This window comes from Alexandromys fortis, unplaced genomic scaffold, assembly GCF_014885135.2.
Source record: "Alexandromys fortis isolate MF-2015 unplaced genomic scaffold, M_Fortis_MF-2015_v1.1 scaffold_260, whole genome shotgun sequence".
Lineage (NCBI taxonomy): Eukaryota > Metazoa > Chordata > Mammalia > Rodentia > Cricetidae > Alexandromys > Alexandromys fortis.
Genome location: NW_026068136.1, coordinates 809397 through 822182, shown reverse-complemented (window position 1 = coordinate 822182; position 12786 = coordinate 809397). Strand labels below are relative to the sequence as shown.

At 41.9% G+C, this 12786-nt stretch overlaps 1 protein-coding gene across 1 annotated transcript in view; it reads right to left on the bottom strand.

Moving 5' to 3' along the window:
• Positions 1-9259: 9259 nt before the first annotated feature.
• Positions 9260-12786, bottom strand: part of Ipo8 (importin 8) — a 58332-nt gene continuing 54805 nt past the window's right edge. Inside the window, exons 24-25 of the mRNA XM_050126508.1 lie at positions 12121-12237; positions 9260-11305 (exon numbers count right to left, since the gene is read on the bottom strand). Of these exons, the coding sequence (XP_049982465.1) occupies positions 11259-11305; positions 12121-12237 (164 nt within the window). The 3' untranslated portion in view covers positions 9260-11258. The remainder of the gene's footprint in view (positions 11306-12120; positions 12238-12786) is intronic.

The window sequence follows — 12786 nt, the reverse complement described above, 5'->3', positions numbered from 1 at the left end:
AAAATGAAGGAAAGAAAAGAAAAACCACTTAAAAGTGAATTAATCCGCAGGGGTAGCACACTCCTGAGACCATGATTAAAGGAATACAAGCACAGGCCACTCCTGCAGAACCATAACCAGAGATGGGTTAGTCCGGGCCAAGGTTTCTGTTCAATGTGTGAGGGCTTGAATTAGAAGAGATTGGATGTTGTCCTGTGACTTTTTAGGCTGTGAAAAGCCCAGAAACAGGTAGGTACTATGAACTAGCATAGTGGTTTATCAGCAAGAAGACAAATTTACTTGGCTGTTATGTGGTTCATCCAACAATGAGTTTGAAGCCTGGTTCTCCCAGTTCTGCATGTGAATGCCTCCAGGCTGCTAATTAACTGAGCTATATATAGATCGTTGTTTAATCTAACATAGTCAGCCCGGTTCACTGTGTCTGTTAAACAACCATGAGTCCTGGAATGTCAAATCTTCCAGCATTTCAGAAGGAGTCAGAATGCTAGTTCCATGAAAAAAATCTAATGTTTGCAACTGATTTTAAAAGTTAATTCATGTTGCCAGCCAGACTAGCTAACCACAGTACATTTATTTCTGTGCATTCTGACTAGACAGTGTGATCATGGTCCAGTCCTTCCTGGAGGGATACACATCAATAGATATCACATGAGCTAAAGGCAACAATGCTTTAGTGGTGATGTGGGATTCCCCTCTGTATGCTGTAAACATGTTTCATTACCATTGGTTAATAAAGAAGCTGTTTCAGCCAATGTCTTAGCAGAGTAAAGCCAGGCAGGATATCCTAACAGAAATATAGAAGAGAGTGGGCAGAGTCAAGGAGACGCCATATAGCTGCCAAAGGAGACAAATGTCAGATCGTTACCAGTAAGCCACAGTCTCATGACGATACATAGATTAATAGAAACGGGTTAATTTAAGATGTAAGAGTTAGCTAGAAATATGCCTGAATTGTTGACCAAACAGTGTTGTAATTAATAGAGTTTCTGTGTGATTATTTGGGTCTGAACAGTCAGGGAACGAATGAGCAGTCTCCACCTACACAGAGGGACAGTGATGGACCCACTGGGGACCTGTGTCCTGCCCAGAGGAAGGGTGGGAGTAGGGGAATGCAGGTTGGCCATTTCAAGAAGAGATTTTAGTGTGCTGCCAGCATACAGCTGTGGAAATATGGCAAAGTAAGGAAAACACAAAAAGCCTTACCCATAATCTTCACGAACTTCAATGGACCCACAATCTTTATCAATTTCCCCACAATCTTTATGCTGACCAAGGTTTCTGTCCTGCCCAGTCCCACAGTCATTCAGTCCCAAAGAAACACACAAAGGTCTACATTAATTATAAACTCAGTCACTCAGTTTATGGTCACTCAGGCTTCTTATTAACTCTTATAACTTATATTAACCCATAATTCTTGTCTGTGTTAGCCACATGGCTTGGTATCTTTTTCAGTGAGGCAGTCACACTTTGTTTCCTCTGTGTCTGGATGACAATTGCAGACTGAACCTTTTCTCTTCCCAGCATTCTCCTGTTCTTGTCACCCCGCCTCTACTTCCTGCCTGGTTGCCCCACCTATACTTCCTGCCTAGCTACTGGCCAAACAGCATTTTATTAAAAATAATACAAGTGACAGGATAAAGGTCATTGTCCCACAGCATTTCCCCCTCTTTTTAAAAAAAAATAAGAACTCTGAAGAACTCTGAATCAAATCTCCTTTGTTTAGCTTTTTGTCCAGGCCATTTTCCATAACATCTTGTAACCAACACTCTAAACAAAGATAAATATCCATAATCTATTTTTTGGGAATGTGGGCATAGTTTTCCAGGATACTTCCTGCTGATTGGGGGTGCTGATAATCTTATAGGGATCTAAAGAAAATTTAGAATTATGATCAAGTCCTGATTGGAGTATTCTGTGAGGCTTGATTATCTCAGCCAGCAGTCTTGAGGCCATTCTGGATGTAGAACTCAGACATCTGGGTCATCTACTCAAATCAGAGATTTTTCAGGGGGTTTTCCTTGATCAAACCTGATTTTTCTTAGCCTAGAATAAATACAAAACCTCTCATTTCCTGTAGAAACAAAAGCAAAACCTCTTCTCCAAAGTAACATGCCTTTTGACTTAAATTTTGAAGTCAAAATATATATGTTGGATTAATCCAGCAGCATTTATAATCAAATATCCTTTAGCAGTTTTTTTTTCCTTTCTCAGTCATCAAACAATTTAAAGACAACACAATAACATACAGTATCCAGACTCTCTGTGTATCTTTCACTTGATGTGGCTTTATTTTAAACTCTATTTCTTTTATTTTTATTTTTATTTTTTGACTTTTTAATATACAGGGTTTCTCTGTGTATATTTGGTTGTCCTGGCACTCACTCTATAGACTAGGCTGTCCTTGAACTCACAGAGATCTGCCTGCCTCTGACTCCCAAGTGTTAGGATTAAAGGTGTGTGCCTCCAAACCCAACTACACTCCCTCAAAGCTGCTGTCACTGTGTGGAAATGTTTGGACAGGTAAGGTAGTACACACCTGTATCCCAACACTTGGAAGAAGTGAAGCAGGGAAAACTCCAGTTCCAGGCCAGCATGGGCTACACAGTAAGACCCTGTCTCAAAAGGGGAGGGTAAATGATCACATGGAGAAAGAGGTATAGCTGGCCCTGCTGATCCCACCCCCAGGAAGCCAAACGGCTACCTGCAAGTGTGAATGAGCCCTGATTAGGCAAAGGAACACCACCTAGCCAATTCAGAATGAAAAACAGGGATGATCTTGTTTCTATTTTAATATTTATCTAGTTTATGGGCATGAGTGTTTGGCCTGCATACATGTGTATGCACTGAGTGCATGCCTGGTGCCCCAGGAGGCCAGAAGAGGCCATCAGACTCTCTGGAACTGGAGTTACAGTTATGAGGCACCATGTGGGTGCTGGGAACTGAATCCAGATCTTCGGTCTCTTAACCATCTCTCTCCAGTCCGAAAATCTTATTTAAGCCATCAAAGTAAACCAACTGACAAAAGCAATACATGGCAAAATGCCCGTTTTTATAATTGGTATCTAGTTAAACCCTGCTTAAATTTTCAGGTTAATCCACAAATCCTGCAATCATTAAAAATTGTTCTTTAAAAACCAAAGGAAAAATGTGCCATTTTTTATCCTCTTAAATTGTATATATAAACAATGTATTTGTTATCTATAGCAGCATAACCAGTTGCCCTTAAACGTAGCCACTGAGACACCATTCCTGAGGGCCAGAAGTCCATGGTGCATGGTGTCTGATCATGATTCAGGGCTATACACTAAGCAGAGTTTCTGAACTCTTGGCAAGGGACAAAACATACACCAAACTCCTGTGTCCATCAGCAGGAAGCTGATGACTTGAGCTAAATGGACTTCCTCATAGAGCTGCTTGTGACAAGGCTCCAATCAGAGCAAATTACACAACATAGAGGCAGGGAGAGAACACGTCCATCCAAGATGGAAGTCACAGGTTTAAATGACAGAATCTTTAAAATACTGTGCTGCAAAGCCTCCTGTTTGCCATTAACATTGCCGCAGATATAGAAGACAGGATCATTGGCAGTCATCTTAGAGGCATGGTGATGTGGGAGTGTCATATATCAATCTGTTGATTTCATTGGTTAAGCAATAAAGAAACTCCTTGGCCCTGATAGGTTAAAACATAGGTGGGAGGAGTAAACAGAATAGGATGCTGGGAGGAAGAGGAAGTGAACTCAGACTCTGCTCTCCTCCCGGAGAGACTCGACAGCTCTGCTCTCTGGAACAGAGACGCCAGGCTCTGCTCTCCCAGGCAACTCCGACCCAGGATGGACGTAGGCTAGAATCTTCCTGATAAGCACACCATGGGGTGCTTACACACATTATTAGAAATGGGCTAAATTAATATGTGAGAATTAGCCTAGAAGAGGCTAGATAGAAATGGGCCAAGCAGTCTTTAAATGAATACAGTTTGTGTGTTGTTATTTCGGGCATAAGCTAGCCAGAAGGCCGGGGTGCTGGGGACGCAGCCCCGCCGCTCCTATTTCAAGAGCATGGAATCCATTCTAGAATCACAAGGATCTATCTTAGGTCAGGGGACATCTTGGAGTCATGGAAGCAATCTTAAAGTTATGAGGGCCTGATGGGGAACCTCCTTCAGCCAATGGCCTTTAAGAGGCCAGACCAGGTTGGGCGTGGCCTTGGGTATCAAAAAGCACACATTCAGTCTGCTTCCTCTCTCCTCCTCTATCTCCTCCTCAGTCTACAGACTGCCATGCCAATGTGTGCCAGCTAAATCCACATAAAACCTGAGCGAGCATGGAAAGAATTTCTAGACACAAAAAAAATGAAGTTTAGCAGAATTATTTTTCAGATAACTGTTTGCTGGCAGTGAACAAGGATGCTATAGCTCCTTTAAGAGAGGTCTTCCTGGTTCAGTATTAGTAGCAAAAAAAAAAAAAAAAAAAGAACCTTGGGGGCTTCCTGGTTCATGCTGCCAGCATGAACTCTGGATCTTTCAGGAGGTCAAGCACTTGAATGTGATAGCAAGTTACTTGGTGGCAGCATGGGCCAACTGCTTACCAGAGTTGAGGTTGTGAGCACGGCTCCCTCCTGGCCATCCCAGAGCTTGCAGTAAATTACCTCAGCCGTGTTAAAAAGCTGTAAGAGGTGGAGCCAGCATCCAGGGCCGCTGCAACCAAGCTGCTTTCCATTTTAAAAGTGCTCCTGGCCAAAAATGATTACAGATACACAATGAAGACAGATTCCGACAGGACTAAACCTCTAAATGGGTCACACTGTGCTTAGAAAATGTACATAAGTTTGGGAGAGAGAAGAAAGAGAGTATAAATATAAGCAAATCATTAAAAAAAAATGAAACAAAGTCTTTAAAGAGACAGAGTGCAGACAGTCATAGATTAAAGGAGAAAAGAAAAATAAGCCACGTAAAGATGGAAACTACTCAAAGAGTCTGGATTATGCATATTTTTGTGTTTTCATTGACTTTTTTGACTGTGAATGAGCTAAGTACAGAGGGACATTTCATTATACAGGCTGCTAAACTAAACTAACATATATACTTTAAAGGTATCTTGACTTCAAAATTTGGGTCTAAGGATATGCTGCTTTGGAAAAGAGGTTCTGCTTTTGTTTCCACAGAGGATGAGAACCTGTGGATTCCTTCCAGACTAATATGGTTTGATGGACCAAGATCCCCCAAAAGGTCTCTGTGAACTCCCCCAAAAGAAAATACTTCACCCAACAAAAAGCAGGAAGCAGTTTGGAGAGAATAATGCCCAAATTCCCTAAATGATTGTTTATAAACATTTGTTTACATTTAAAGGGAGATATGCTATAGAGATGAATACTTTGCATTGGTATGGATCTTGGTCTGCTGATACAAATTTAAGGTCAATTTGCTATATGTATATTTCTGCTCTTGATTAAGGTATTGTGTGTATAGCTCATTGTTGAAGGAGCTGTGGGCCATTTCCCTGCCACCCCAGCTCCCCGCCGTCAGCTAGCTTATGCCTGAAATAATTACACGGAAACTGAATTTTTTAAACACTGCCTGGCCCATTAGTTTTAGCCTCTTAACCCATTTCTAATAATCTATGTAGCACCACGAGGTGGCTTACCAGAGAAGATCTTAACCTGCGTCTGTCTGGAGTGGGAGAATCATGGCGACTCCCTGACTCAACTTCTTTCTCCCAGCATTCTGTTCTGTTTACTCCGCCTATCTAAATTCTACCCTATCAGAGGCCAAGCAGTTTCTTTATTATATAACCAATGAAACAACAGATAGAAAAATGACCCTCCTCCATCAGCTCATTTAAAAATGTAATGTATAAGTTTAAAATATGGGTTAATAGATAGTCATCTATAATAGTCAAGCTTGTAGTCATGTTAGGTTTTTCTAGATATAAAAAGATATATTTCAATTAGATAGATAATCTTCAAGTCTTTCAAAGACCTATGGAATATGGCATTTAAAATGTTTAAAAACTTAGGACTTTTCATAATGAGACACATCTGCTCCTGGCAGCACCAATCTACTTCAAGAGGAAGATGGGCATCGAAGAGGCTTCTTATGGAGTTTGTTAGCCATTTGGGCAAGAAACTGCTCTTTCCTGGACTGCTTGATGTTATGCTGTATGAACTGGACATGCAGGACCCACAGAAAAATAACTGCTGAACTTGCCTATAGGTGAGACCATCTTTCAGGGTTCCTGCTTCATGAAAGAGTCTGCCAGACATTCTGCAGGACACAGAAGAAAGCAACTGATAGACTTTGCCATTATAAGGCAGAACAGATCTTCAAATCTCCTGCTTCATGGAAAAGTATGCTGAATACTATGGGCCTATAGGCTGAAGATTGGATGCCCCAATGTTACAGAAGAACTTTGGGTGACTGTCCAGGCAGCAAGATATCTCTGTCAATTCTAGAGTTTTGGAAGTTGCTTACAATGCACTTTCTGTTTAGTTAAGTAATATTATATCCTTCTGGAGTCTTTGATGGAGTTGAAGAATAGTTGTAATTATAGTTTTCCTTAGTATATAGTAACTGTAATTTTTGCTTTATACCTGTTTTATTATATATAATTTTACCATGTTAAAGCCTTCCTTTTTATTTAAACAGAAAGGGGGAAATAGTGTGGGAAGTCCTTCTGTATATGTGTTGCTTTTATTGGTTAATGAATAAATCTGCTTTTGGTCAATGGCTTAACAAAGTAAAGCCAGGTGGGAAATCCAAACAGAGATGTAGAGAGAGTATGCGGAGTCAGAGACACCATGTAGCCACTTCCAAAGTAGACAGATGCCTGGGAACTTTTGTGGTAAAATATAAAATAATAGAAATGGATTGATTTAAGATATAAGAGCTAGCTAGCAATATGCTTAAGATAATGGCCAAGCAGTGTTTTAAATAATATAATTTCTGTGTAATTATTTCAGGTCTGGGCTGCCAGGAATGAACAACCAGCCTCCACCTACAAAGGCCATCTTGGAATCAAGGAACATCATGTAGTAGACAGCACATGCCCCAGCACTGGGAGATAGGGAAGACAAGCAGATCCTCAGAGCTCACTGACCAGTCAATCTAGCCAATTGATGAGCTGTAGATTTAGAGAAGAGACAATGTCTTAAAAAATAAAATGGGGATCAATTGAAGATAGCCAGTGTTAGCCTCTGGCTTCCACATGCGTATGCACATGTGTACATGCATGTACATACACAACAGTCTTCCAATGTGAACATGGAGCACCTTTCTACGTGTGTGTCTTCAGTTTCTTTCATCCGTGATTTATCTTCATTACAGCTTGCTTGCCTTCTCAGTTAAATTTATACGTTTGGGGGTTATATTTATTTTTGTAACTCTTATTCTCTTGATTTTTCAACTAGTTTATTATTTATGTATGGATAGGCTAATTTGATAGGTAAATCTTATATTCTGCAACTTAATTGAACTTCTTTTCAGTCCTAACAAGTTTTTAGTTGTGTCTTTTTAGATTTTTCTTCATAAGATCATTCTAAGCTCCCAACATAGCTCATCAGGTAAGGTGATTGCTGCCAAGCCTGAAAAACTGAATTTAATCCTAGAAACTTTATGGCAGGACACACACACACACATACACACACTAAATATAACAAAAAAAATATTCTGGGGAGGTTCTGGGAGGAATTGGAGGGAGAGAAAAGGGATAACCAGAATATACTACACTAAAAGAAAATTGCCAAAAAAATATCCTATAAAACTTAAAAATTAATAAAAATTTAAAAACCTTGCTATTTGCAAACAGAGATAGAGTCCTCTTTCTGTTCTGGGAAATGGCCCCTGCACCTCGCCTGGGCCACAGTAGAGCTGACTCTGGACTTGCAGGTGTGGGAGAGCCAACCCTGAGGGAGTGAAAACAGTAGAGCTGGCCCCGCCCCTCGTTCATGACTGCAAGGGGTGAAGTAGCTGGGGCAAGGCTGGAGAGCTCAACCTGGCGGTAAAGACATGGCGAGAGTTGGCGGTGTGACAAATCCTGCAACTATCCAGGACCAGGGCTATGAGCTGGCCCATCCCAGCATCCACCCATCTATGATCTGCTGGAGCGCGTGAAGGGGCCTGACCCACAGACCCAAAGCTGCAGGATCTCCATGACACAGGGCAACAAGAGACCCAAAGAGGAATCCAGTGGTGAGGGCCCAGCATTGACTGAGAAACCAGAGGCCTCCAATCAGACCAATGACTCTTTGCAATGAACATTTGCAAGTAAAGATCTATGGATAAAAGGGTTTACTGTGTGACTGTGTTGTATTACAGCTTCCGTGATAAGATTTTTTTTTTAATTTTTCTTCTCAAGTTTTATTGGGGTGGAGGGTTGGTTTGCAAGGGCGGAGGGCGGTACAAAGAGGTGGGAAATGAATGGGATTGAGATGCAAGATGTGACAAAAAGTCACAAAAAATAAATAAAAAGAAAGCTAATAATAATAAAGAAGAGTCCTCTTTCTGATCTGGGTGCCATTTCTTTCTCTTGTCTAATTTCTCAGAACTATAACAACAAAGCTAGAACCTTGTCTTATTCTAGTTCTCAGAAGGCAGGCTTTCAACTTTCCCCCATTTAATATGGTGTTATCTGAATATATTATATGAATATATTATGTTATCTGAATATATATTATAGTGTCATATATGAAGTTGTGTTGAGGCGAATTCTTGCTATACCTGACTTAAAGTTTTTATTATTGGAGGATGCTGAATTTTATCAAATACTTTCACAATACTGTTTGAAATGACGATGGTTTGGTCCTGCAGGTATGTTTACGTGTCAAACCATTCTCAGATCCCTTAAGATGAATTCCGTGTGACCACAGAGTATAATCCTTTTCTGGTGTGCTATTCAATTCAATTTTTAATATTTTAAATTCTTATACATCACCTAGGCTGGCCTCTGACTCACCATATAGGTGAGGATGGCCTTGAAGGTATGATCCTCACGCCTGCTATCCCGGGCTGCAGATAGTGTCACCGGGACAGGCTCTAAAGTACAGTGCAGGATGACCTCAAACCCGTGGTCCTCCTTTCTCATCCTCTTTAGCATCTGCCTAGCAGGATGCACTCCCGTGGCCTGCAGAAGTGCTCTCACGCTCACACTGTCCACGAGGAGACCTCCCGCTCTCCCCTCTTGTTCCAGGTTCCTGGAAGTCAGGAAAACGTGCCAACAAGTTATCAACTCCACGCTCCAGAAAACAGTCACACCGCAGAGTTCAGTTGGTGGGAATTAGCCCACACTTTATTTTACAGTACATTCATGTAAGTTCCTGCATTTCCAAGGTAACCAGATCACATTCCGGTTAGCACTTCTGGTAATAAAATCATACAATGACTCTGGCTTCAAATACAAGGGGTGGTGATGTGCAGGGGTCTCCGCTCCCTTGGCAGCTGCAGATGACAATCCACCACAAAGCAACATCTCTAAAACCCATGCCCCCGAGATCCAGTGTGAAGGCATATTACCTACGTTACAATTAAACCGTATGAGACATGGGGAAACCAAACAATTTCAAAGATCTAAAATTCCCCCACAATGCAATCTTTCCCTTCTAATTGCTGGGGGTCATGCAGCTTTGGGGCCCTGAAAAATGAGGGTGGGAAAATGCAGGGCCATTTCTCTGAAACGTATGGCTTTTCAAGATACTTCTTTAAAAAAAAAAATTAAATAACCTAAATTTTAAAACAAAATATATGAGCAAGGGTTGGCAATTCAGGAAGCATCCAGAAAATTCTCCCAGCTGCAGATGGAAATTTACACTGTAGGCATTTCACAGAAACAAAATTGTATCACATCCAGAAATACATCAAGTCCTGATGACATATTTTCATTTTGCTAAATAAAAGCACTGTGGGGTTCATATTCGGCTTTTGAACAGTTCAGGAAAAAGTCATCTACAACACTGACATCATTCACCTATAAACCCAGCTGACCAAAAGCCCAACCCTTGAAGAATTTTTAAAAACCAACTGAGCCATAATAGAGAACAAGTTAAATCAGGCTGGAGAAATTTCAGACTCTGAGACAGCAGGTAGTGAGAGCTGCTGGGTCACCTGAAGTGGGCCATAACTCCAGTCCCTGGGAGGCTGAGGCAGGAGGACTGCAGCAAGTCTGAGGCCAGACTAGGCTGCGTAGAGTTCCAGTCCAGCCAGAACTGAAAAAGAAGTCAAAAATCCGCTGGGCCTGTCAACAGCAGTCAAGAGGGATGCAACTTTGGGGCCAGCCTGAGTTGCATACAGAGCAAGACTCTATCTAAAAAGAAAGGAGGGGGGGCCAGAAGGAGAAAAGAAAAAAGAAGAAAAAAAATTATAAAATGCTTTGGGCCCTGTCCAACGTGGCTGGAATGGTAAGTAGCGACCAAGTCCCCCCCCCCCCCAGAAATTGCCTTCTTAAAACTTTAATGTGCCTTCGTATTTGGATGCCCCCAACCAGTACAATATAGTTAAACATGTGATTCGTAAGAACCTCAGTCTTCCTGCTAAGCCCAGTGACTAACAGGCCCCTGCTGCTGGTACCCAGAAGTGGGAAAAGCCTGAACTTAGCAGGTTACCAACGTAATCAACACATTTGTGATCCTGAAACATCACCCCATTCAAGAGGGAAAATGTAACGGAAAAGGAAATACAGCAGTTCTCTGGAAAGCCACGGACGTCTTATGAAGAGCCAGTCATGGCCTAAGCTCCGACCCCTGAAGAAAGCCACTCGGCACAGGGTGTTTCTGAAACCAGAGTGAGACTCGCTCTAACTGCCTGACAGTCGTTGCAGAGGACAATGAAGAGTGAGGTGACATACAACCAAGGATTACAGGATATCTAGAAATGCTTTGTGATTTAAAAAAATTGCAACACACTCCAAAAAAAATTTGTTTCTGATAATTCATGTACAACAGAAGGCACTGTTATCCGCATAAATCCACTGATTCTGCAAGGCAAAAACCTGAGACACATGCGCCGATACCTAACTCTAACCCCTCAGTGTTTGGCCTTCAGACCAGATGCTTTGTCCTTCCACTCAATGACTCTGCTTTTCTTTAATTTCATACATTACAGTAGCCGTTGAGAAATACATATTCCAGGTTAAGAAGGATCAAGGGAAGGGCGAGCGAGTCCGTGGCTGCCTGGTGCCGACGACACGGCCCCTTGTTTCCCTCTTGGCCCTCACGCATTCCATGAAAGCAGCAGCAGCGGTGATGCTGGTCGGTGAACGGTGAACACACCTTTCAGTTGTTGCTGGGCGCGACCCCAAAGATGTGAAGCCTCCCTGCTACTGAAAAGAGGGAAGGGAAGACATAAAAAGATGCTAAGGCAAGAGCACTGATTAACTTTAAAGACTTTAGACTCCCAAAGATAGGATAGATGATAGTGTATTTTTCTAATTTGCCAAATGTAAATGGACTAAATATTGTAATTATAATTCTTGCTTGATAACTGTTTTGTATATATAATTTTACTATGTTAAAGTTAAAATCTTCCATTTTATTTAGACAGAAAAAGGAAGGTGATGTGGGATTCCCCTCTGTGTGCTGTGAATACCATTAGTTAATAAAGAAGCTGCTTTGGGCCTATTGCAGCGCAGAATAGGGCAAGGTGGGAATTCCAAGCAGATAGAGAAGGAGAGAGTAGGTGGAGTCAGGAGATGCCCTGCAGCAGCTGGAGGAGAGGGATGCTGGAACCTTGCCGGTAGGCCACAATCTCATGATGATGCACAGATTGATAGAAATGAGTCAACTCAAGATGTAAGAGCTAGCTAGAAATATGCACAAGCTAATAGGCTAAGCAGTGATATAAGTAACAGTTTCTGAGAGATTATTTGGGTTTGGACTGCCAGGAAACAAACAAGCAGCCTCCACATACAAATCAGCCCAGGAGAAGGAACACATACCAGTAACTCTAGCACACACATACAGATCAAAATAGGAGGATTACTAGTTCAGGGAGGTCTAGGCTGCACAGAAGAGCCTGTCATGAAATCAAAGCAAGAACAGCCATGGAATTCTTCATTATCATGAAGGGCTGCTCTTCAGCCAACCAAGCGAGGCGGATGGTGGCCCCCTGACACACAGTGTGGAAAGGATGGCTGACCTCCCAGTGCCCTCCGATGCTCCGCCAATGTGTACACCTCCTGCAGCTTTCTCTTCTGATCCTCACTGAGTGGTGCCACCAGCAGCTGGTACCAGGCAGCATCCCGATTCTGCACAGCTATAGCATTTCGAGGGGTTTGGAGGAGAAAAGGTCAGAAAGCCAGTGACCATTATTATCTTGGGAAAAGTAGGTGGTATGATCAAATCTTAATAAAATTATTTCAGACAATAAGAGGCAGGGTGATGAAACTGATCATCACAGACAATTGTTTCAGACCCCATTTACCAACTAAAGTCCCCTTTACAAATCTGTGGTTTCCCCTAATTTTGTCTATCTTCTTCTGAAGTTTTCCCTAATTTTATATATATATATTCCCTAAGATTCTGACCCTGGGAAACACCTAGGTTCACTGTTACCATTCTCCTTGGACTTTCCCTAAGACTTTCCACAATAGCTGTTTCTACACTGAGGACCCAAATCTGCAGCCTTGTGTAAAATCCTTCCCTTCTCTTCCTGGACTTTTCCAGCTAAACCCTTCAAATTAACACAACTGAAACAAAGTTTAACATTTTCTTTCTAAATGCTCTCAACTTCCCATTTCAATCGCAAGAGCTCTATTGGTCTCTCAGGAACCACTGCGAAGCCTTTCCACCACACATCAAACCC